Source organism: Giraffa tippelskirchi, chromosome 11, assembly GCF_054371585.1.
Source record: "Giraffa tippelskirchi isolate mGirTip1 chromosome 11, T2T-mGirTip1v1.2.pri, whole genome shotgun sequence".
NCBI lineage: Eukaryota > Metazoa > Chordata > Mammalia > Artiodactyla > Giraffidae > Giraffa > Giraffa tippelskirchi.
The window spans coordinates 27,353,419-27,378,687 of record NC_137285.1 but is presented as its reverse complement, the minus strand read 5'-3'; the positions used below and the strand labels follow the sequence as shown (position 1 = coordinate 27,378,687).

Genomic DNA, 25,269 nt, shown 5'->3' with positions numbered 1-25,269 from the left:
TTGGTCGCTTTGAACCGCAAAGCAGCCGCGGTTCCACCTAGCGCAACAGAGAAACCAGAGCGGTTCATTTGTGGTTCCACCGCGAATGGAACCCGGGCCTGGCCTGAAGCCCCAGCACAACCTCCTCCCAGCCCCCAGGGACTCGCTCGGAGACCTGCCAGCGCCGGGAGAACCTCTTTCTAGGGCTCCAGGCCCGGGCCTCAGGGATCTGTGGACCCGTCTTCAGACCCGCCCGAGGACCCCGCGTGCCGGCTGCCCGCGCCACTGCCCGACCACGCCCTCACGCGCCCAGAGCCTGAAGGCGCAGCGGCAGCGGCCGCGCTCCCTTGTCGGACCGCCGGGCGCCGGCGCGGGATCAAGCGCCCTGTCTCGCGCGTGCGGATCCGGCCCCGCCCCGGCTGCTCCCTGGCGCGGCGCCGTCAGGCAGTGGTGCAGGCAGCCCGGCGCGCGGGGTCCTCGGGCGAGCGGGCCTCGGCGGCGGCGGCGGGGGCAACCGGGCGAGTTGTGGCGATGCTGTGGCCGCGGCTGGCGGCGACTGAGTGGGCGGCGCTGGCCTGGGAGCTGCTGGGCGCCTCGGTGCTACTGATCGCGGTGCGCTGGCTGGTGCGGCGGTTGGACAGGCGGCCGCGGGGCCTGGGTCAGAGCGGTCCACCAGACCCGCCGCCCCGCGCGGCCGCGGGCCCAGCCCCCGATCCAGGTAAGGCCGGTTCGCCGGTGGGCCCGCTCACTTGCCCGGGCCTGGGTCCTCCTTCCCTTCTTCTCCCACCTGCCTCCCCTGCTCGGGTCCCCCCGAGCTTCTCCTCTTCGGGCTTGGATCCCCCTCTCCGGCCTGAGTCGGTGTTCTGGGAAGAGACCTGAAGTAAAACGCGCGAGTCCTTGACTTCCAGACGGTGAGAGCGCCGCAAAGCTGGACGCCCGGGGGAACGTCTGTGCCCAGTTTTGTGGGTTTGAGCCCCCTGATTTGACCGAGAAGGCAGTGTGCACCCTGCGTGCATCCCAGATCCTCCTTCGTCCGGTTTTCTTTCGCCGCGTTGCCCACAAGTCTGGTCTCTTCCTGGAGGATAAACAACAGTTTCTCAAGTACCCTGATAAGGAGATAGAATTTTATTAGCAGAAAGTACAGCAGACCCTACGTAGAACTCTCGGCGCTGCAGCGGTCCTTATAGATTACTTAGTTTTTACGGCTGAGGGAGCAGGCCTCAAGAAGGTCCTGCTCGGCGGGGATGACAAGTCCGAGGCAGAAGCCGTGTGGAGATGCAGGCCTATTGACACGAGGTCCAGCTTGCCCTCCAGCCTGTTGGGTTTCTGGTTGTTTACCTTCTCTCATCCCCTTCAGAAAGTTTCAGGTGATATCTTTAGTAAATAACGTGCTGCTATGTCCGGATACACTGTCATCACTGTGTCAGAAAACCCATTGCAGAATGCTCCAGCGAGAGACTATGCAGACACTAAGACTGAAGACGGGTGGGGCCAGTAGGGTCTGAAAAGTGAAGGGAAAGCCGCTGTCAGACTCTGCAACCTGATGGAGTGTAACCGGCCAGGCTTCTCTGTCCATGGGATTCTCCAGGCAAGAATACTGGAGTGGATTGCCCTTCCCTTCTCCAAGGGAATCTTCCCGACCCAGGCATGAAACACTGGTCTCTTGCATTACAGGCAGATTCTTTAGGGTCTGAGCCACCAGAGGCTAAGAAATTACAGTTTGGAGTGTCTTATTTTATTAAGTTCTTTTAAAAATTTTAACATATTTCTAAGTCACTTCAGACAAAAAATTACAAAAATGGTACCGAAGAAATAAACATGTGAAAAGATGTTCAACATCACTAGCCAGTCTTGAAATTGCAGATTAAATTTGCAATGAGATATCACTACACACCTATGAGAATGGCTAAAATAAAAAATACTAATGACATTTGGTAATGCTGGTGGAAGTGCTGAGAAACTGGGTGTCATTTACTGCTGGTAGAAATTTTTGTTTAGATTTACGGCTGGTAGAAATTTTAAAAGTGAAAGTGAAGTCACTCAGTCGTGTCTGAGTCTTTGCGACCCCATGGACTGCAGCCTATCAGGCTCCTCAGTCCATGGAATTTTCCAGGCAAGAGTACTGAAGTGGGTTGCCATTTCCTTCTCCAGGGCATCTTCCCAACCCAGGGATTGAACCCCAGTCTCCCGCGTTGCAGGCAGATGCTTTACCATCTGAGCCACCAGTTTTAAAGGTGCAGCCATTCTGAAGTCAAACTCCCAGTTTCTCAAATAGGTGAACCTGTACTTCACTCTTGGGCATTTATCCTAGAGAGTCGAAAACTTATTTTCACATGAAAACCCTTACACAAACGTTTATAACTTCATTTGTAATTGCTAAAAACTGAAACAGCCCAGATGTGTCTGAAGGATAAAACTGGCACCTTCATGCTGTGGAATGCTGCTCAGCAGTGAGGCCAAACTGTTGATCCATCAGGAACTCACTTACGCTGAGTGAAAAAAGCCAACCTCAAAAGGTCTGTAGTGTATAATTCCATTTGTATAACGTGAAGTGAAGGTATTATAAAAACGGAGGATACCTGGTTTTCATGGGTAGGGGACAGTGGAGGAGGTTGGATATGACAGTCAAGGGTTGGCAGGAAGATCTTTGTGATGATAGAACAGCTCAGTAATTTAGCTTGTCTGTGTGAAGCTATTCGTGTGATAAACAATCGTATGGTAAGCGATCACGGAGTTACATACAAAGACACAAGAGGAGAGTGACTGCAGAACCTGGTGAGGGTGCGGTTAGTTCAGTGTGCAGTGCCAGGCTCGGCTGCCTGGGTTGGATGCACTGTTTCAGGTGTCCCACTGAGGGAAGCCACATGGTGAGTCCACAAGACTTCTCTGTACCATTTTTCAACTTCTTGTGTTTATAATTAAAATACAAAATAAAGAGTTAAAGAAACCCTGTATTACATCCACTTAGATTCCCAAATGTTAGGATCTTGTGTAATCATACTGCTAGTAGGAAGTGTTAAACAGTCTGCAGACCTGCCTCAGTTTCTTAATCTGTGTCTTTATGTCTCTATCAAATGAATGGACATGTTGCAGATACTTCTAACTCGAGCCCAAGGGTCAGCAAACTATGGCCCACAGGCCAAATCTGGCTCCCACCTGTTTTTGGAAGACAGCCATATTTCATCTATGGCTATTGAGTGTTTGCAGATTCTTTGGCTAATAGAGCCTCAAAATTTACTCTCGGCCCTTTACAGAAATTTTCTGAGGCCTGTTGTAGCCTCTTCCTTCTCTGTCAGTGAGGAGCCTGAGTCTCAGCAGCCACAATATATCCAATTATTTGCTGATACCTAGAGGACACACAAAAAACTTCAGAATCGCTAACCTATACCACTGTGAAAACCCATCTTCCAGCTAGAGTGTCTGTGTACCGTTCCTGTCTTTACCCTTAGAGGAGAGCATCACATGTTATTTTCCAGTGGCTACATTCCTTCTCCCATTCATTATGTTACTAACTTGTAATACTGATGAGCACATTTGTTTTGGTTCCTCCACTTGGAGGTCTCCCCTATCTGTTGATTTACATAGTTTTTGTGTATGTGAATCACAGACGTGTTACTAAAAGTCAGAACATGTAAAATCATTCAGAAATGTCCTCTCCCCTGCCCTCTGGCCTTCCTGTCTGTTTCCCACCCTCCTCTGAAGCTAACTAGTCTCATTATTTTCTGCTTTATCTTTTCTTTCCCACACATGAGCAAATATTTGTGTATTAAGAATATCAGTAACAGAGGATATATGTTTGTCTTTATTCAAGTTGACTTTCTAGTATACTGTGTATTCTGCAAGGCTGATAAGCTTGTATTACTTAGTAATAACCTCATATCCCTGACATTTGTGGATACTTTGTCAGTGTCAAACACATGCATTATTTTATCTAATTCTTGTTAAGCTAAGAAGTAGAGCTATTATTATGTCTGTTTTATAGATGAGGAAACTGAGGCTTAGAGTTTACATAACTTGCTCAGGGTCACACAGTTAGTGATATAATGTAATTGTTCTCTTCATGGCTTACTTGGTTACAAGGACAAAACCCCCTTCAGATTAGCCTATATTAAAAAGATAGCTTTAACTGTTTATAATAGCCAGAAAATGGAAGCAACCTAGATATCCATTGACAGATGAATGGATAAAGAAGTTGTGGTGTGTATATATATATATATACAATGAAATATTGCTAGCTATAAAAAGGAGCAAGTTTGAGTCAGGTCTAGTGAGGTGGATGAACCTAGAGGCTGTTACACAGAGTGAAGTTTTAAGTCAGAAAGAGAAAAACAAATGTCATGTATTAACACATGTATATGGAATCTAGAAAAATGGTACTGATGAACCTATTTGCAGGGCAGCAGTAGTGACACAGATATAGATAACAGACTTGTGGACACAGCAGGGAAGCAGAGGATGGGAGGAATTGAGAGACTAGCATTGAAACATACATTACCATATGTAAAATAGATAGGAATTTGCTGTATGATGTAGGGAGCTCTCCCCAGTGCTCTGTGACAACCAAGAGGGATAGGAGGTGGGAGGCAGGTTCAAGAGGGGAAGGGTTGTATGTATACCTATGGCTGATTCATGTTGATGTATGACAGAAATCTTTACAACATTATAAAGCAGTTATCCTCCGATTAAAAATATTAGGTTGGTGTAAAAGTAATTGCGGTTTTGCATTGTTAAACTTTGCCATTGATATTGGAATACATTCTTAAATACGTATGGTTATGTTATTTTAATGTGTGTTTCTTGCTTTTTTTTTGCTGATGACTTATTACTTGCTGTTAATTTTATATTTATTTTAGACTATAGAAATGATGTTAAACAAAAAGCAGATTTGAGCGATTTTTTTTTTTTATTCGCGTTCACAATGGGCCATAAAGCATTGAGACAACTTGAAACATCAACACATTTGGCCCAGGAACTGCTAATGAACGAACAGTGCAGTGGTGGCTTGAGAAGTTTTGCAAAGGAGACAAAAGCCTTGAAGATGAGGCACTTAGTGGCCGGCCGTTAGAAGTTGACGGTGACCAGTTGAGAGCAATCATTGAAGCTTATCCTCTTACAGCAACACAAGAAGTTGCCGAAGAACTCAGCATCGACCATTCTGTGGTCATTTGGCATTTGAAGCAAATTGGAAAGGTGAAAAAGTTTGTTAAATGGGTACTGCATGAACTGACCGAAAATAAAAAAAATCGTTGTTTTGGAGTGTCGTCAGCTTTTATTCTACTCAACAACAACGAACCATTTCTTGATCAGATTGTGACATACAACAAAAAGTGGATTGTATACAACAGCTGGCTCAGTGGTTGTACCGAGAAGAAGTTCCAAGAAGGATAACTTCTCAAAGCCAAACTTGCAGCAAAAAAAGGTCTTGGTCACTGTTGGTGCTTTGCTGCTGGACTGATACACTACAGCTTTCTGAATCTTGGCAGAACCATTACATCTGAGAAGTATGCTCAGCAAATTGATTAGATGCACTGAAAACTGCAACGCCTGCAGCTGACATTGGTCAACAGTGGGCCAAATTCTCCACAATACCTGCCTGCATGTCACACAATCAACCCTTCAAAAATTGAACGAATTAGGCTACAAAGTTTTGCCTCATCCACCATATTCACCTGACCTCTCACCAACTGACTACCACTTCTTCAAGCATCTCAACAACTTTTTGCAGGGAAAGCACTTCCACACCAGCGGGAGGTAGAAAATGCTTTCCAAGAGTTCGCTGAGTCATGAAGAATGGATTTTTTTTTTCTCATTGGAAAAAAATGTGTTCATTGTAATGGTTCCTATTGTGATTAATAAAGGTGTGTTTGAGCCTAGTTATAATGATTTAAAATTCAGTGTCAGAAACTGCAATTACTTTTTCATCAGTCTAATAAATTTTTTTAAAAGATAGCTTTAGAGTCAGGACACAGGGATGGTATATGCAAAAGAGAATATTATCAGGATCAGGTGGAGTTTCTCTCCATTTGTTCATAACATCTGCCCCAGTCCTCCCTGCCCCTACTTTGCCTTGCGTGTGGCTTCAGCCTGTCCTGTACTTCTCATGCCAGCCCCTTATCACATCTGTTGACCTTATACCTAATGTTCAGACTCCCCTTAGGGGCGCTCCCTGAATGGGTTCCTGTAGTCAGTTGGCCTCCCCGTTCGTTTTCTTTGGCAGCTCTAGAGGGGGCTGTGCAATACATTGATTGTTTAAAATAAGATCTTTGAAGTCTTATAGTGTGTGAGTGGGGGGAAGGGTGGTATAAACATTTATTAAAAAAGAAAAATACGGAAATAACTATCATTCAGCTGTTACTGAGTCCAAGCTCACTCTCTGCTCGCTTCATGACAGGCCAGTGAATGGAGACAAGGTGTTGAGGCAAGGATTAAGCACCCATCTATGTACACTTGACACCCAGCTCTGTTTTTCTCACTCTGAACGTCTTCTGAATCTCAGACTTGAAAATCAAAATGCCTACTTGATGTGCAGTGGGTGTCTCTAATGCTCAATTCGTAAATCCCCATTTGGATCTTTCATATTCTCTGCCTCAGGGAGAATCGCTTTCTAGGCATCTAGACTGGAAATCTAGGTATTACTATAGGCCTACTACAGTTCCTCCAGACCCCACCCCTGACATCTGATCTGTAGTCAAGACGTCCTGTTTCTCTAGTCTGAGCCCTCACCTCCAGCCCCAGTAACTGCAACAGTGACCTGTACTCTGTCCTTTTTTACCTTCTCCCAATTCTAGCTGACCGTACTTAAACCTGTACCATAGATTTATCTGCTCTGTCTCTAAATGTATTGATGAAAGCTCCAGCTCCAGTTCACATCCATTTGATTGGTGACTGTATAACTTGAACAAGTCACTTAGCTTCTCTGATTTAGGATCTCCATCTGTGAAGCAGGGGTGAGCAATGGCAATAAACTTTCATGCAGAGTTACTGTGAATTTTAAATAATTTAGTGCAGACAGAGTGCTTAGGATAGAACCAGGCACTTGGGAATCCCCCCACATGTTAAACATTAGCTATTTGTCATCAATATTAGCAAAATGACTTCCAGAGCTATCTGTGTGGCTCTTCTGTTTAAATCTTTGCATAATTTCTCATCATGTATGGAATAAAGTACAGATGTATCTGTAGGATCAATTTCTGGAGTTGGAGTTTTGATGGACATTGTCCAGTTGCTTTCCTGGGGATTTCTTCCTAATTATTCTACAGCTGGGCTTCCCAGGTGGCCCTAGTGGTAAAGAGCCTGCCTGTCAATGCAGGAGATGGAAGAGACACAGGTTCGATCCTTGGGTCAGGAAGATCCCCTGGAGGAGGGCATGGCAACCCACTCCAGTATTCTTGCCTGGAGAATTCCATGGACAGAGAAGCCTGGCGGGCTACAGTCCATGGGGTCACAAAGAGTTGGACATGACTGAAGTGACTTAGCACACACGCATGCACACTGCAACTGGCGACAAGTGGTGCACCTGTCTCTGCAGCGTACTGGCCTCCCTAGAATATTGGTGTGATCAGATTGTATCATAGACTCCAAAGAATATGGGGAAATAATGGATTGAGATGAAGCTTTGAAGTCAACCTTTTTTTTTTGGTCACAGTGTGTTGCTTTTGGTATCTTAGTTCCCCAATCAAGGGTCAAGCCCCCTGCAAAGGAAGCATGGAGTCCTAGCCAGGGAATTCCTTGAAGCCAGCTCTTTTGCCACTTTTTTAAAAAATGGAAGTATAGTTGATTTACAATATCATATTAGTTTCAGGTTACAGCATGGTGATTCAGTATTTTTACATATTGTACTCCATTAAAAGTTATTACAAGATAATGGTTATAATTCCTGTGATATAAACCTATCCTTATTCCTTGTCTATTTTGTACATAGTAGTTTGCATCTCTTAATCCCATACCAGATTTCACCCCTCTCTTTCCTCCCCACCAGTAACCACTAGTTCTCTTTGTCTGTGAGTCTGTTTCTTTTTTTGTTGTAGTCACTAGTTTTATTTTTAAGATTCCTCATACACGTGACTACACATAGTAGTTGTCTTTCTCTGTCTGACTTCTTTCACTAAGCATAATACCCTCCAAGACCTTGCATGTTGTTGCAGATGGCAGAATTTCATTTTTTTGTAGCTTGGCTATTGTGAATACTGCTGTGAACATTGGGGTGCTCATATCTTTTCAGATTAGTGTTTTTGTTTCCTTTGGGTGTGTGTATAGATAGATATATCCCAAAAGTGAAATTGCTGGATCATATGGTAGTTGTGTTTTTAGTTTTTTGAGGAACCTCCGTACTGTTTTTCCATAGTGGCTCTACCATTTTGCAGTCTCATCAACAGTGTACAAGAGTTCCCTTTTCTCCACATCTTCTCCACCCTGTGACATTTGTAGACTTTTTGATGATAACTATTCTGACCAGTATTAGGTGATATCTCATTGTGGTTTTGACTTGAATTTCTCTAATAGTGATGTTGAGTACCTTTTCATGTCTCTCTTGGCCATCTGTATATCTTTTGAGAAATGTCTGTCTTCACGGGTCTTCAGGTCTTCACCTCTATAGTTAAGTTTATTCCTAGGCATTTTATTCTTTTTGATGTGATTTTAAACAGGATTTGTTACTTTCTCTTTCTGGTAGTTATTAGTGTATAAAAAAGCAGCAGATTTCTTTCTGTACGTGAATCTTGTATCCTGCAACTTTGCTGAATTTGTTTAAGAGGAGATGTACTTACAGCCATCAAATTGATTTTCGTTCTTTTGGGCCTAGGTGAAATGACAATGGATACCATCTTGGCGCGATTGAAGCTCCTGAATCCAGATGAGCTTAGAGAAGAGATTGTCAAAGCTGGATTGAAATGTGGACCCATTACATCAACCACAAGGTTCATTTTTGAGAAAAAGTTGGCTCAGACTTTGCTAGAGCATGGTACACTGCCTCCACACCCGCCCAACCCTGGTGCCGCAGATGCCCCGTTGCTGGGCCAGGACACACAAAGGATTGTGAAGTCTGCAGTAGGGAGCCCAGCTGAGCAGGTCAGCTTTTCTGAAGACAGAGACTTTGGTTATAGTGTGGGCTTGAATCCTCCGGAGGAAGACGCCGTGACATCTAAGACCTGTTCAGCGCTCTTCAGTGCCTCGGGCAGCGTCAACAGCCAGAAAGCCGTTCTGAGGGCCTCTGCAGAGGCACCTCTGTACTATGGGGTGTGCCCGGCCTTCGAGGACACCCCGGCAAGAAATGGTAATGTGACCAGTAGGGTGTCTCTTACACAGGTGGTTCATTTACATCAGGGGAGAGGGATTTTGAAAAATCACAGACTACAGAAGAGAAGAAAGAAGACTTTAATCCCCATAATCTCATTCCTCCAAACTAACCATTGTTCACATTTTTATATAGAATGCTCCTGAATTTTTTGTAAATCTATATAGGAATTTTTAGAAATTAAGGAAATTGGATTCTATGGAGATACAGTTCACTTATAAATATTTATGGACTGGCTCCATTTTTTGATTAATCATCTCCCTCCCTTTTTTTTAATTCTCTGTAACCTGACCACCTTTTATATTAATGCATGCAAATGGCCAGTGAAGTTATAATTTTCAACATTAAAGAATTGTAATTTTAAATAAGACTAAAATAGCATTGAAAAGAAGTAATGAAAGCTTGATATTGATCAGAACAAAGTTACTTTTTGTAAGACAGTGTACATAATATATATATTTTATATATGTATGTGTAGTCTATAAAGATAGGAGAAGGCAATGGCACCCCACTCCAGTACTCTTGCCTGGAAAACCCCATGGACGGAGGAGCCTGGTGGGCTGCAATCCATGGGGTCGCTAAGAGTCGGACATGACTGAGCGACTTCACTTTCACTTTCACTTTTCACTTTCATGCATTGGAGAAGGAAATGGCAACCCACTCCAGTATTCTTGCCTGGAGAATCCCAGGGACGGCGCAGCCTTGTGGGCTGCCGTCTGTGGGGTCGCACAGAGTTGAACACGACTGAAGCGACTTAGCAGCAGCAGCAGTCTATAAAGATAAAATTTATTCCTCCCCACCCAAATCTTACTGTTTTGTGTATCATTCCAGACCCTGCTTACTATGTTTTATTTGTGTATTTAAATTTTAATTACTTTTATATTTTTAATATATTTTAATTTACATTTAACGTATGTATGTACATTATTTTTATTTTTATAAAACTGGTAAGAGTGTCAGGTCAAAAGGTTTTTTGTGTTTTTTTCCGGCATGCATTTTTAAAACTGAAAGCTACGGTCCTCCAAAAGATATTACTATTTGCTATGAATGAGTGACTTTTTAGCCTCTCTATAATATGAAATGTACATTTTTGTCTATCTGAAAAGGGAAAACAAGTATCTTGTTTTTGTTCCATCAGCTATACTGCATGTTATTAAACTTCTCTTTTGGTCTTTTCAAATAAGGGAAACCTGTCTTATTTTTATATCTAGTACCCTTTTTGTGTGTGTGTGTGTTTTATTTATTTATTTATGGCTGTGCTGGGTCTTTGTTGTTACACTTGGGCTTTCTCTAGTTGCAGTACATGGGCTTCTCCTTGCTGTGGCTTCTCTTGTTGCAGAGCACAGGCTCTAGGGCAAAGGCTCCAGTAGTTGCCTTACCTCATGGCATGTGGAAATCTTCCCAAAGCAGGGATTGAACCCATCTCTTCTGCATTGGCAGGCAGATTCTTAACCTCTGGACCACCAAGGAAGTCCAATAATCATAGTTTTTTGACTTACTTTTAAAATTATTTAGATTTTTGGTCCATAAATTTTATTTTTATATCCTTAGGTGTAAAAACTGCATATATAGATATAAAATATTTATCATTTATAACCATGCATATTCATATGATCAAACTTACTGTGTTCTTTTTGCTAACTGAAGCCCTTTTTTTTTTTTTGAAGATTAAAAATCTGAAATACTAATGAGAGAAAAATCAGGCTACTGGGTAAAAATTGTTAATTAACAGACCCAGGGCTTCAAGTGTGAGGTAGGTGACAAGGGCTCCAGTTAATCGTCTCTGATTTTCCTTTGTCGCTTTTCCCATACAGAAAGGGTTCACGTTTATGAAGATAAAAAGGAAGCCTTACAAGCTGTCAAGATGAACAAAGGATCCCGATTTAAAGCTTTTACAAACCGAGAAGATGCTGAGAAATTTGCCAGAGGAAGTTGTGATTATTTCCCTCCTCCAAGCAAAACCTCTTTACCACTTTCTCCTGTGAAAACGGCACCACTCTTTAGCAATGGTAGGTTAAAAGGTCACTTATACAGCAGTTCATATCTGGCATTAATCTGATTTACTTCTGGGTATTTACACCCTCTTTCTTGGTAACTAGTTTCCTCCACCTTTGAGAGAAGTCCAGTGTGCTGGGAGTAGAGAACTGAGGCCCAGGCCACCGAGCAGCTCAAGGAGATGGGTCAGTTGGCTGATCCAGCTTGAGGCAACAGGAGCTGAGTGGGCCAGGCAGCTGTTGAGGCCCCAAAGCTGACAGAGCCGTGGGAGAAGCAGCAAAAGGGCCTCCATTGCCCTGTGTTCTGTCCCTCCTATTGCACTTTCTCTCCTGCAGCCTATTGGGTTCTAGGCCTATTTAGATGCTGAGGCCTATCTACTTCCGCCCTGAAGCTACACCTTCTAAGACCCATAGTCCTTGCTTGTACCTGTACTTGTGAAAGCACTTTGTTATGCATGTGCTTAGTCAGTTGTGTCCGACTCTTTGTGACCCTGTGGACTGTAGCCCGCCAGGCTCCTCTGTCCATGGGATTTTTCAAGTAAGGATACTGTAGTGGGTTGCCATTTCCTTCTCCGGGGATCTTCCCGACTGAGGGTCAAACCTGCATTCTCTTACATCTCTTGCATTGGTAGGAGGATTCTTTACCTCTGCACCACCAGGGAAGCCCAAGTGGTACCTGCTTTGCCTCGGACAGTTCTCCAGTAGTTGAGCTTGCCTGCGGGAGCCGTCCACCGGAAACCTGGCCACTGCTCTCCCAGCTCAGGACCAGGGTCTTGTGAGGGGCTTTTGCTGTCAGCATCATACAAAACCCCAGTGGACCAGCCTCATTCTGGCCCCTCCGTGAGCTCACAGTGGCCCTGCTTCACAAGCTGGCTGGGGTTCCTAAGGAAGCAAGCAGCTCTCCTTGCAGACAGTTGGCCTTGAATCGAGAATGCTGTGTGCCTCCTCCTCTATCCCTTCATGGAGGCTCTTCCTCCGTGGAAGCCAGGATGATTCCCAACACTTAGAGGTTTCCCTGTTCATGTTTGGTGACAGTTCCTCAGATGGCTTTCACACACCCACAGGTGTTGTGATTCAGCCAGTAGACCTTCCTCTTGACTTGCTGACTTGCTGAGGATGCTCCTTGCACTTGCAAGGTCCCGTGCAGGAGTGGATTGCATCCCTGGCCATGTGCCCATATCCTTCCTCCCCTTGCTGACCTTCACAGCCTGTTCTTCACTGCCCGAGGCTGGGACACGCGTCTGGCTGCTGCAAATCGTCCTTGTTTCTTAACCTGTTACTCCCAAGTAGAACATCAGCCTCTACGGGAGAGATTTTTCTTGCCCTCAGTGAAGCACATAGTGGATGATGAGAAAATGTTTGTGAAATTCAATGTTCTTCAATTGTCTCTTTATGACAGATGGGTTGTACTTGTCTGAGTCAGAAACAGCAAGCAAAGAGCGAGCAAACAGCTATAAAAATCCGCGCACACAAGACCTCACTGCCAAACTTCGGAAAGCTGTGGAGAAGGGAGATGAAGACACCTTTTCCGACCTCATCTGGAGTAATCCCCGGTATCTGATTGGTTCAGGGGACAACCCAACCATCGTACAGGTAAACCTACTTCTAGCATCGTTAGCATCAAGACTGCAGGTGATAAAAGCGAAGCTCAGAGTCTGCCATTTTCTTTCAGGAAGGGTGTCGGTACAATGTCATGCATGTGGCTGCCAAAGAGAACCAGGCTGCTGTGTGCCAGCTCACCCTGGAGACGCTGGAGAATCCTGAGTTCATGCGGCTCATGTACCCGGATGACGAGCCGCACATGCTGGAGAAGCGCATCTGCTACGTGGTGGACCTGTACCTCAACACACCGGACAGAGTGGTATGCCTCGTAGCCATCCCGGGGTGGAAACAGTATTTGGATGTTTCTTTACCGTGTCCTTGAGCTGCATCAGCTCAGAGGAGAGGTGCATTCCTTGAGGTCGGAGAACTTAGAAAGATATGATTGGAAGCAGACTTCTTCTCACACTTGAGAAGAGCGCCCTGCTGGCCTGCCTCCCGGGGTCTCAACCAGGGTGGAGCCGCCCCCAGGGCACTTCCCTCCTGGCCTCTGTTCAGAAAGGCTTGAGCTGAAAGGAGGGGGAGTGAATGCCCCAAAGCTAAAGGGAGAAAGAAGTAAAAAGGTTTTGGTGCCTTACAGTCTAGTGTCCTATGTATGTCTGTTTTTTCCATTTAACATTATGTGAAGAGTATTTCCTGTGGGATTAAAATGTTCAGTGGGGTGATTTTGTTTTGTTTTTAAATATTTTATTCAGTTATCTTGGCTATGCTGGGTCTTCATTGCTGCTCGGGCTTTTTTCTCTAGTTGTCGAAAGCGGGGGCTCCTCTCTAGTTGCAGTGCGCAAGCTTCTCGTTGCACAGCGCAGGCTCTAGGTGTGCGTGCTTCTAGTTGCAGCATGCAGGCTCAGTAGTTGGAGCTCATAGGCCCTAGAGCGTGGGCTCAGTCGTTGTGGTGCAGGGGCTTAGTTGCTCTGCAGCACATGGGATCTTCCCCACCCAGGGATTGAACCTGTATCTCCTGCATTGGCAGGTGGATTCTTCACCACTGACCCACCAGGGAGGCCCCCAGTGGGGTGATTTTTAATGGTGCATAAGGCTTAAGTCAGGATTCTTGAAACAGAAGAGTTTTACGTATTTATATAAGGGAGAACCCAATGATGGCTGAGAGCCAAGGCCTGTAAATTCTGAGCGAAACCTAGGAGTTTGAGAAGTCGTGGTTGGCAGGAGAGGAAATAAAGAAAGCCTAGTGGATTATTTTGTAACATATTGAATATGGTACATTGAACTGCAGAACTGGAAGCAAGGATGACTTTTCTCACAAGAGAGAAAAGGACAAAAGGAAAAATTTTGGCCATGCTGGCAAAATTAAAGAAGAGCATAAAAGAGAAAACAGTGGTTACATGAAAGCAGTAGTAAGTGTGAAATAGGACAGAGGGAACAAAATCATAGTATATTAGACTAAGTGTGAACAAACTGAATCAGGGTGTGTGACAGTGCAGTTGGGAACTGTGACTTCTTGATGCGATGCAGGCCCGTGTGCCCTGCTGGAAGTATAATGCAGTGTTTTTCATGCCTGTGTAGTGCTCATTGAAAACATGCATGTGTGTCCACAGAGACCACTGGATAAGTTCCTGAAATTAGGTGTTACAGATCCCATTCTTTGACCACGAGGCACTGAGAGTAGGAATCACTTAAAGTGTTGACCTCCAAGCCCAGGGGCTCAGCAGAGGGTATAGTGTGGAGGAGAGGCTGGATTAGCCAGGAGTGGCTAGAGGACCCAGAGCCCCCCAGCTGTGCGGGAATGAAAGTTGCTGGCAGATGTGGGGGGAGTGACTGGGGTCAAGCTGCTAAAGCTCAGAGCAGGTTAGGGAAGGATGTTATGTGCTTGAGAAAGAGGGGTAGCCAGAAGGAAGGGAAGTGTGGAGGGCACTTTGCACTCGGATATCTTGAACACTGAGTGAACACAGCTGGCCCTGATGTGCAGTGGCCCCGGCCCCCCAGGCCTGGCTGGGAGCTGTGGTGATGCTGCAGCCTTGGCCACAGGGCTGGAGGCAGTTCAGGTAGACGGTGGACCGGGGAGGGCCTGGTTGGGAGAAGGCAGTCAAGCCAGGGCTGGCAAGGGGCAGCCTGTCCCATTCAGTCAGTATAGCTTTACTGGAGCCCAGCTCTGATCGTTCTTCTGTGTGTCTACAGCTGTGCTGAGTGGGGCGAGTGTGTGTGGCAGAGCCTAGTGGTCTGCAGAGCCCTGGCTGTTTACTGTGTGGGAAAGCCGGAGGCGGTGTCAGCAGCTCCTGGAACAGTGAGATGACCTTAGAAGGTGCAGAGTAGGGGTGGAGCTGCCCTGAGGGTATTTGCTTGTACAGGGGCCTGGGGTCACCTTGGAGAAGGGGGACTGGAGCTGGGAGTGTGGGTGTGGGCAGCAGGACCCTTGGGACTCTAGGTAGCTGGGAGAGAAGCTCAGAGCATGCAGCGCGGCGTGTAGAGGGAGGAACCCGAGGTCTGGAACGTGTGGTGGTTGCAAGTGGACCTGAGCGGGTTCTGTTTTGGCCGAACTGCCTCCTAGTCTGTGGCCATCCAAGTGAAGGTGCCAGGGGTGGTGGCTCCACAGCTCAGGGGCCCGCTGGTCTGTGGGGAGACTGGGGAGGGATTGAATTGAAAAACCTCGTGGAGTCAGAAGGGGAGAGTTTCATTTACTGCAATACTAGCCATTGGAGAGAGTTCTGAGTACAGACCAAATCATGGGCTTTGCTCAATTCTAGATCTTGTTTTTATCTGTTTGTTTTACCTTATGAGCATTGATTTTAAGACATTGTACTGGGCCCTGAGTTGTTAAAGCTGCTGTTTGCTGACCAGGTATTACACCCTAGCTCTGTTGTAAGCTCCCCACAGCCACACAGGAACGGAGTGTTAAGCTGGGCTAACACCCTGGCATAAAGAGGGTGTATGCTAGTGTGCCAGTTACTTTTCAGCTATAAAGACACTGGCTTTTTATAGTCTTTTATTTTTAAGGGTTTTTGTTTGTTGTACTAAATATTTATTTTTAATAACTTGAAAAAACTTTATGAACGAAAAAAGTGTATATAAGTGTTCTTCTTTTGCATCTCTCCCAGGGCTACGATACACCATTGCATTTTGCTTGTAAGTTTGGAAACGTAGATGTGGTCAGTGTGCTTTCTTCACACCCTTTGATTGTAAAAAACCCAAGGAATAAATACGATAAAACACCTGAAGACGTAAGTGCCTATTAAAATCTTCTTATTACATAGTTTTAGAAATGAAAATGTATAAAATTACAAGGTCTGCAACCACAGCTACCGTGAAGACACAAGTAACTGTGTGAATGTGTTTGCCTTATGGCAATAGAACCTTGATTGTCTAAGATATACTCTGAAGAAGATGCCTCTATAGAGCCAAGAGGGAGTGAAGTGCCCTAGTTTGCAGATTTTATTTTCCTGAAATGGGTGGTCAAGCTGCCCTCAGTGGCTCACTGTGTTTTGCCAAGTTCCCTCTGCATCCTTCAGCTCACCAGGGTTAGAGAGAACATAGGAGGTAGTGCTTGTGCTGCTGATGGTGGTGGTCATGGATGATGGAGATGGTGAGGATGGCGTCAGTTATGATGGTGGTGATGGTGGTGGTGGTGGTAATGTGATACGACGGTGAGGATGATGGTAACTGGTGAGGGATAATGGAGATGGTGATGATGTGATGATGAAGACGCTGCTGCTGCTTGTGTGTTCAGCTCAGTGTGCACCAGGAGCTGTCCTGTGCCCTCTTATATATTCTCACCTGGCCCATACAAGCCTTAGGAACCAGGCCTTGTCAGGATGTATGTCAGCAGTTGAGCAAAATGTGCTTTAGAGAAGGCAGCAGTGCCTCTGTGCAGTGAGAGAGGAAAGTGGACCTGAAAGAACTGGAAGACGAGTTAATTTGTAACATGCATAGGAGCCGTTGGCTGGCTTGGACCTGCCAACCCTGTGGAAATAGAATTTGTAAGATCCTGTTCTGGCAGTGGCACCTCCTTTTCATTTGCTGTGATTATGTAAGTTGCACCCACTTCTGTAGCAAGTTTAGAATTCACATAAAAAGAATAAAATTTACCAGCCAATTCTGCAACTCAGAAATTACCATTATTTTGGATAAATCTGACTCAACTTTATGTGTTCATGTGTGTGTGTCTTCTCAATGTAAGATGGTGACATATTTTTGTTTCACTTTTTATTTTGTATCATGCTGATAGCCTTGATAGTTTCAGGTGAACTGGCTGAGGGATTCAGCCATACATATACGTGTATCCATTTCCAAACTCACTTCCCATCTAGGCTGCCACATAATATGAGCAGAGTTCCATGTGCTATACAGTAGGTGGTGACACGTCTTTAAAGCATTGGACATCTCTCACAATCAGTTACAGAGTTTAAAAAAAATGCTGCACTACTTGAAGGGTTCACTGTGCAGTGGTAGTTTGTTTTTCTCACAGGCTGGAGGAGATGGTAATTTTGTGGTTCCTTCCTTTTTATTTTAAGGTTATTAGTTTTTTATTGTTTGTAGCTAAAATGTTCACAATTCTCTAATGTCTGAGAACATTGATTACTGTAGTTGCAAAAATGAAACATTTATGTCCCTGTTCAATAGAAGTTGTATTTCAGTCCAGCCAAACCATAGAAGACAGGCTCCCAGGCAGTGAAGTGTATATCCCTGAGGTGTGGACATGTCTGCTCTGACTTGATGGTTCACCTTAAGGTTTCCTTTCCTTGCAGAAAATTAGAAAATGTAGATAGCCTGAAGAAAGAAGGTAAAATTTATCTGTAATCTCAGAGTTTGTTCTCCTTGTCCTGGCCCCTTGGAGCTTTTACAAAACATTGAAGAAGGAAGATTGCACTGTTAAACATTTTCTATTATGGGCTTTATGAAATACTCAGTGTTAGGATCTATCCTTGTTGTGTTGACTTTAATACTTGCTTCTGAAAAATGATTTTCATGATAAGAAAACTGATAAATTTGATTCAGAGTGTTCACTTTTTTTTTGAATAGGTAATTTGTGAAAGAAGCAAAAACAAATCTGTGGAACTGAAGGAGCGGATTCGAGACTACTTAAAGGGTAAGGTGGGGAGTGGGCGCACAGAGTGAGGAGATCCCCCGTGGAGAAGGTCCTGGCAGCATCTAGGCCGCCTTGTATGTAGGAGTGAAGCCAGGGGGCTGTTGGGACCCCCTCAGAACTACCCTGGGTTCCGCCTCCCTTTTCTGGGAAACCAAGTTGTCTGTCACTTGACTGTTACTTGTGGCCTCACCCCTTGACCTCTGCAGCCTCTTGGGAAGCAGGTGCCTCTGGCCCTTCTTCTTTGGCCACAGCCTGCAGGGCAGCCAGAAGGTGGGAGAGGCCTGCCTGGAGCCCCTATGTCAGTTGTTTGGTGGCTCCCTGTCCTCCTCCGCCTTTTGGCCAGGCTGTCCCCGTCTCCACTTCCGCAACCTCCCGGCCCTGGATCACCACTCTCCAGGCCAAGGGCTTCTCAGACCGTGCCCTATGGGGCAGTCCTTCCTGCTCGGTTTCCTGGGGCCTTCAGCCTCTGGTCCAGAGCTCCCAGGCTGTGTCCCAGCCAGCCTGCAGGCTTCAGGGCAGCTGGCAGTGGAAAGCCCCCCTTCCTACCCCTTTTTTCCTGTGTGTTGTTTCCAGGGAGTTTGAGCAGTTGGCAGCAGCTCACTCAGTGGCCTTGCTGCAGATACTGGAAGCTGTTTGCCTCTCCTATGTGCTCGTCTTGATCTACTTCTCTCTGGTTTCCATTCCTGCCCAGATCCCTGGCGGTTTCTTTAGTGCAGGACTCGGTGAGGCCTCTTGGTGTGAGGTCTTATGAGCCCCCGGCGGCCACCACCATCGCTCGTGTGGTGTCCTTGGTGCTTTCCTGCCACATTGTCCCTATAGCCTCACAGCCTTTGTCCTTTCCAGTTTCTGTACCAAAGTGTATGGTTCCAGGTCTGTTTGGAGATAATGTGTTCAGTGATAACAAAATTGTAACATATGAAACAGAATAGGAGTTGGGGGAGGATGGAGGTTGAAATGCATCTTCTTTGTAAGGTTTCTCCAGCTCCTCTTCAGTTGCTCTGGTTCACAGATCCCACCTCTCAGTCCTCCTACAAACCTGGGAACGAGCATGTGTTTGCTGCTCCCCTTTCCTTTTTTCTTTTCCTCCTTATTTCTCTGCAGAGGAAGAGCGTGGGGCTCGTTAGATGCAGGAGTCTGGTGCAGACCGACCCCTCTTCAGGTGCTCTGGCTCCGGAGCTTTCTCAGCCTTTTACTGTTAGCATCTTTGACTGGCATGCAGGGCCTGTGGGGTAATAACCCAGCTGATTCTCAGGCTGCTTCCCAGGGCCTGACGGCCACTGGGGTGCCAGCTGTCCACACACATCACCTAGCCCCATGTGTTTTCTCCTCCCAGGTCACTACTATGTGCCCCTCCTGAGGGCAGAGGACACGTCTTCTCCTGTGATCGGGGAGCTGTGGTCTTCAGACCAGACAGGCGAGGTCTCTCACATTGGCCACACCGGAGGCTTCCCCAAAGACCCTGTTCTAACCCTTCGAGCCTTCGCAGGGCCCCTGAGTCCATCCAAGGTGAGCATCTGTGGAAGGTTCTGGAACAACTGGCTGTCCCCACCAGGAGTGCTTTGTTTTTCCAGCCTTTTGCTTTATGGTTGGTCCTGGAGACCAGGTCTCATGAAACTCCAGTGAGTTGTCGGTGAGGCTTCAGAACTTTCCTGGAGGAACAAGAGTGTCTTGACCCTATTATTGTTAGCCAGGGCAAGTATGTGACAAGTGGTGCTCCCAAGAAATGAGGTTTACCCGGGCTTATTCTCCCCATGCTGGCATTACCTGCACCCCCCATCCCTGCCCATGGACCTTGCACAGCGTATGCCCATTCCAGTGTCCTTGGATTTGCGCTGTCACTAGGAAACTTCACTTGCAGACTCTGAAGTTCACCTTCCAGACGGAGGTACTTCATACACTGACCCGTATGCACTCTTTCCTCTTGGTAAAAGAAAGCTGTAGTTATTACCTTAAACTATAAAATGTTAGGAATAGATTCAGGTGCATGAAACATAAAGAGCACACACATTTATTGGGTAGCAGATCTGTAGGGTCTCCCTCAAAGCCTCCTGGTTCAACTCTGACCCTCAGCCCAGCCCAGACCTTGCCATGGTCCCTCCTGGCCTCTACAGCGATGCAGCTGAGGTTCCTTAGCTACAGGTCAGGAGGGCACGTTTCTTGCACTGTGTTTGGGGTTGGGTCGGGGGGCACTGCCTGCTGACGTGGGTGCACAGCACAGCTCAACACGCTTTCCGTTCTAGGCAGAAGATTTTCGCCGACTCTGGAAAACCCCACCTCGAGAGAAAGCAGGCTTCTTCCACAGTGTCAGGAAATCTGATCCAGAAAGAGGCATTGAGAGAGTGGGAAGGTACTTAAAGAGCATGAAGTGACAAAGAGCCGAGTGGTGATGTCTTGTGTGCTGTGTGCCGGTGTGCTGATTGGGACTTTCACAACAGTAATTCCCAGAAGTGTTTACTGGGAGACTTTAAAGCCTTTTTGCTACTGCTGCTGCTAAGTCACCTCAGTCGTGTCCGACTCTGTGCGACCGCATAGATGGCAGCCCAGCAGGCTCCGCCGTCCCTGGGATTCTCCAGGCAAGAACACTGGAGTGGGTTGCCATTTCCTTCTCCAGTGCATGAAAGTGAAAGGTGAAAGTGAAGTTGCTCAGTCGTGTTCGACTCTTCACGACCCCATGGACTGCAGCCTACCAGGCTCCTCCATCCATGGGATTTTCCAGGCAGGAGTACTGGAGTGGGGTGCCATTTACTAAGGTCTAATTTGCAGAGGTGTACACTGCAGCCTGTGCAGCAAGGCTCCATGAAAACAGTCCCTCGCGGCAGTCAAGTCCAAGGGGCTTGAGGGTGTGTGGGGAAAGGAGCCACACAAGGAAGGAGAAAATAAAATATCAGAGGAGGGCGTGGCCAGAAACTACTATGAAAGACGTCCCTGAAAAGTGTTTTCCACAATCAAGAAGCTAATTTACAGTGTATCAAATAATGCTTAACTGGATGGTTTTAGAACTTTTTCTCAAAATATGTGCCCAGCTCTAAGTTCACAACTTAAAAAGGACCTCTAAACATTTATGTCTGGCCCAAACCAGAACTGTCTTCAACTTTGTACTGTTGTTTTATGAAAACCAAAATGTTCTTTGTTAGTGGAGTTTTACAGTTTGCCCTTTTTTATCTCTTGTGAGTGTTGGTGTGAGTGGAATGGTTTGTTTGTAAGTGGTACCTTTCTTACCCGTGACCTTGACTCATTCCGTAGCACAGTCTTACCCTGTGAGGGGGGCGCTACTTCAGGAAGTTAAGCGTACTCTTTCAGCCCCAAATTTAGGATAAAATGAAACCAAGGTTGCAAGTGCAGTTTGGGTACTTCCAGCATAAAGTGGTTCTTTTCTGTGTAGTCAGTTCTGTGAGTTTTATTTCTGCTCTCAAAACTGGTTAATTTGCTTTATTCTTACAGGGAGCTGGCTCATGAACTGGGGTATCCCTGGGTCGAATACTGGGACTTTCTGGGCTGTTTTGTTGATCTGTCTTCCCAGGCAGGCCTGCAAAAGCTAGAAGAATACCTTACTCAGCAGGAAGTAGGCAAAAAGCACCTACAAGACATGGAAGAAAATGCAGCATGTTGCCAGGAGGACGCCTCAGCCCTAGGTAAGGACACACGGTGCGTCCAAGGCTGGCGAGACTGGCAGCCTGTCCTGTGGCCAGGTCTCTGGGAACATGTAGCTTCTCATTTTCCTGCCTGTGAGGGGGGACAGCTGGGCCTGGGGCCTGTAATTCTGTCTGCAAGGTCCTGCTTGACTTTTTCCAAGGTTTTCTGTCTCAAACAATGAGGAGGGGGCTTTGAATATGGGAGTGACTTGTCACAGGGTTTGTGCTATGCACGGTGACATCCCGAAGTCCCCTTGTCAACACCTCTGAGAGCTGCTTTCTCTCCCTCACAGGCCGTCACAGGAAGTGCAGCAATTCCATCTCTGTGAGGGCGTTTCTAGATGAAGATGATGACATGAGCTTGGAAGAGATAAAAAACCGGCAAAACACAGCTCGAAACAACACCCCGCCCAGGGCAGCTGCTTTTGGAGACTTGGGGTGTGACATCCTCCCCTTGGAGCAGACAGAACTTATCGAAGCCTCAGCCCCAACCAGTCCCCACAGCAGCAGGAATGGGTTTTGCAGCCCCCTGAGGGACGGCAAGACCGTGGGTGGGAAGAGGCCCAAGGCCCAGAGTGGGGAGGAAGACCTCCTGTCACCCGTTTCTGGCTTGACTGTTGAGTTTGATAAATTGAATTTGCAGAATCTAGAAAGTAGCTTTTCTAAGACACCAAATCAAAGAGTGAAAACTAGAGATAAGAAGATCCTGACATCAAGAGTGAACGCAGGAGGAAGTGACGTGTTAGAACCTCTTGCTGCTGATAGACTCGGAAATAACCAAGGAAGGACAGAAAATGAGATGTCTGCTGGAATTGCTAACATGTGCCTGAATCTGGACAGTTCCGTGCACGAGCCCTGCTATGGCAATGGCTCGGAGCCCTCGGAGGTTCCCGCCTCGAAGGAGCCTGTCCAGAGGCTCTTCCTTTTTGGGTATGAGTTGGGGAGCACACATGTGTGTTGGGGGGTGGTGGGCCCAGGCGCGAATATGATTCTCGGACACTTCCCTCCACCCCGGCCAGCCTGACAGGCACTTGTTCCATCTGTCTCACAAGTTGGTGGGTTTCTATCCATCCTCATTGGTCCTCTAAGCCAGTGGGAGATGGCATTTTCCTTCCTGGCTCCTCCTTGCGTCCACTGTACTTCCCACTGTGACTGAGCTGTCCTATGAATTTTAGGAAGAAAGGCCATCTTGGGGTTAGTCTCAGTTGCCCAGCCGATGGCCTGTTCCCTCTTCTGCTCTGTCTTCCTGGAGGTGGTAATACGCAGAGTGCATCTTGCCAGCAGGGCTGGGGCCAGGGTCTCCTCCCTGTGGGCAGCACGTTCCCTCTGCTGTCCCCACCCGTGCTAGTCCCACCCTCACCCCCACCCCCACCCCCGACCTGGATTGTAGCCTGCAGCTAGTGCCTGCGGTGGTGGTAATGGACACAGTGGCGCTGGATTTCTGGGTGTAATCATGAAGGTTTCTGCTTCTTTTCGTGCCTTCTAGAGAAGAGCCATCAAAACTGGATCGGGATGTTCTGGCAGCCCTGGAGTGCGCGGACGTGGACCCTTGCCAGTACCCAGCCATACACAGGTGGAGGAGCACTGTCCTTTGCTACTCGCCTTCGGACAGACAGAGGTACCCACGGGCCCAGGGGCCAGAGTCGCTAGATTCGTGGGGAAGTTCACACAGTCAGATCTGTTAGCCAAGTTGGTGGGGAAGTCCCCTGACGTGTGGCTGGGGGTGACAAAGTGGAAGGGTGCTGCTGATAAGTGGGTACGGGACAGAAGTAGCCCAGGTTCCTCTGCTCAGGGTCACATGCCACTCGTGTGGGGAATGGTAATGAGCTTTCAGTCTTCAGGGCCCACGGCTCCCAGGCTTGCAGCACCTCTGCCGGTGTTCTCTTGGGGGCAGGGGCCCAGATCCTGTCTGTGACCTCCAGTCGCCCCATCCCATCCAGCTGTCCACGCTGACTGCCCATTCTTGGTTTCCTCAGCTGGTCCAGCCCCTCGCTGAAAGGGAAGTTGAAGTCTCAGCTCCTGGACGTCAGTGGCCCTCCTAGCGGCAGCCCTGGGAGAAGCAGCCCCGCAGGCGGCAGCCCTGGGAAGCCTGTCTCCACTCCTCACGCCTCCGGCCTGGGCAGCCCCGGGCGCTACAGCCCCGCCAATGGGGGCCACCTCCGCCGGATGGCACGCCTGGCCCAGCTTGCCACCTTGTAGGGCCCTTGCACACTGCTGGGGTTCTTGGTTTGTTATTCGTTGTTTTGTTTGTTTGTTTTTAAGAAAAGTAATGTGTTTATTGCTGAAGTTTCACATGCCAAAATAATATTCTGATTAATTTATCAGTCCTTATTTAGAGAGTAAAAGAATTTTAGAAATTGCAAATATTCTGTATAAAATTTAGCTTTCTGTTATTTGGAGAGAAGGTGAACGCACCTCATGGAGATTTCCTGAAAACCCTCAGTGTGGTTACAAACAGGCTCTGTTAGCCGCCCCAGGTGCACACTTAAGGGAAGAGGGCGCCAGAGAGGCTGGGGTGCCCCACAGGCGGCAGCCCCCTCCTCCCTCGACAGTGCTGTGCCCCCTTCTGCTCTTTTCCTGAAACACAGGTGAAGTTTATGCCTCTGCCTTTTCTGGGGAGGGTCTTTGACTTTCTAGTTCATGACAGAAAATCCTCTCTGCTTTGCCAGTTGATCAGATGCTGACAAGGTGGGCATCCGGGGGTAAAGGAGCCTTGTGTGTGTCGGACACTTGCAGCGACACTTAGAGTTGGGAGTCACTGAAGACATTTAAGTGAGTGACCAGAAGATGAAACTAGCTTTTTTCTAGAAGAAAAATGGTAGCTGCTGGGAGTCATGTGAATAGTCTCACACAGGACTCACTCACCAGCGGTCCTTGGAGGGTGTTTCCTTTCTCACCAGCACTTGGCCTTTCACAGTGCACCTTATGTAGCTGCCAGTGCGGTGTAATAAAGTAACTTGAATGTTGTTCCCTGGTTTTGAGGTGTACCCCATATTTTAGAAAGCATTTCAGTTGGACTTGCTTTATGAAAGAGCATCACGTTTTAGTAGAGACAAAAGGGTGGCTTTGGAGGAAATATCTGATCCGGTTCTGTCCTTTCAGTGTGGTTTGTCTTCCCTCCCCCTGGGCCATACCTGCTGGAGGGTCTGCGCACACAGAGCTCTGCGTCCCGGAGGGCTAGGACATTGCAGCCAAGCTGAGGGCTGTTTCTCCTGTGTTACCAGTGACCACTCACAGCAGGATTCTGGGGGCATTGCCAGTGTTTGATTCCAAGTGAAAACTACCAATGTGTCTGCTGTCCAGTGCCTTTTATAAATCACTTTTGATTCTCCTGAACTTACTCTTTGAGACTATACAGTGATAGGAGGTAGACATAAGTGAGATTCTTATTTGTAAAGATTCTGAATTGAAACTTATGTTTAAAAAAAAAGCTTATTTCTTTCACACAATAACAAGAGACAGGTCAGGAATGTCGGGACCGAGATTAAGGTTTGAAATTTCAAAAGATTGTTACACAGGGTGTTCTCACTTGTGTAGCAGATGACTTAGACATAAAAGAAAAATACATTCTGTTCTACAAACCAAATGGCATTTTTAAAAGACATCTGTATTCTCAAAGAAATCAGAACACAGATGTAGTAATAGTGATGATCTGTTTTCTCTAAAATTTGACCATGCTGTTCTGTATATTGTTATAAATATTCAGATGGAAATTAAAGTAGGGATGTGCCCTAA

The 25,269-nt window shown here is 46.8% G+C and overlaps 1 protein-coding gene across 6 annotated transcripts; it reads left to right on the top strand.

Annotated features, from left to right (window-relative positions):
• Positions 1 to 466: 466 nt before the first annotated feature.
• ANKLE2 (ankyrin repeat and LEM domain containing 2) lies at positions 467 to 25,269 on the top strand. Of its 6 annotated transcripts, none has more exons than XM_081544412.1 (13): positions 467 to 697; positions 8,780 to 9,250; positions 11,086 to 11,280; positions 12,665 to 12,858; positions 12,938 to 13,126; positions 15,915 to 16,037; positions 17,836 to 17,902; positions 19,236 to 19,408; positions 20,143 to 20,249; positions 21,344 to 21,534; positions 21,828 to 22,464; positions 23,021 to 23,152; positions 23,511 to 25,269. In XM_081544412.1, exons 1-13 carry the CDS (start codon positions 511 to 513, stop codon positions 23,731 to 23,733), a joined length of 2,889 nt encoding a protein of 962 aa, XP_081400538.1. In that variant the 5' UTR covers positions 467 to 510; the 3' UTR covers positions 23,734 to 25,269. The 6 variants fall into 6 exon arrangements, with proteins under 6 accessions (XP_081400538.1, XP_081400536.1, XP_081400542.1 ...); XM_081544410.1 differs by having other exon boundaries at positions 11,086 to 11,292; XM_081544414.1 differs by having other exon boundaries at positions 668 to 890.

Bases quoted from the DNA above. Each gene is read 5' to 3' on its own strand.
- ANKLE2 (XM_081544410.1), top strand. From the start codon at position 511: ATGCTGTGGCCGCGGCTGGCGGCGACTGAGTGGGCGGCGCTGGCCTGG. The intron at 698-8,779 runs GTAAGGCCGGTT...TTTTGGGCCTAG, and splicing joins GGGCCCAGCCCCCGATCCAG to GTGAAATGACAATGGATACC. The intron at 13,127-15,914 runs GTATGCCTCGTA...CATCTCTCCCAG, and splicing joins TCAACACACCGGACAGAGTG to GGCTACGATACACCATTGCA.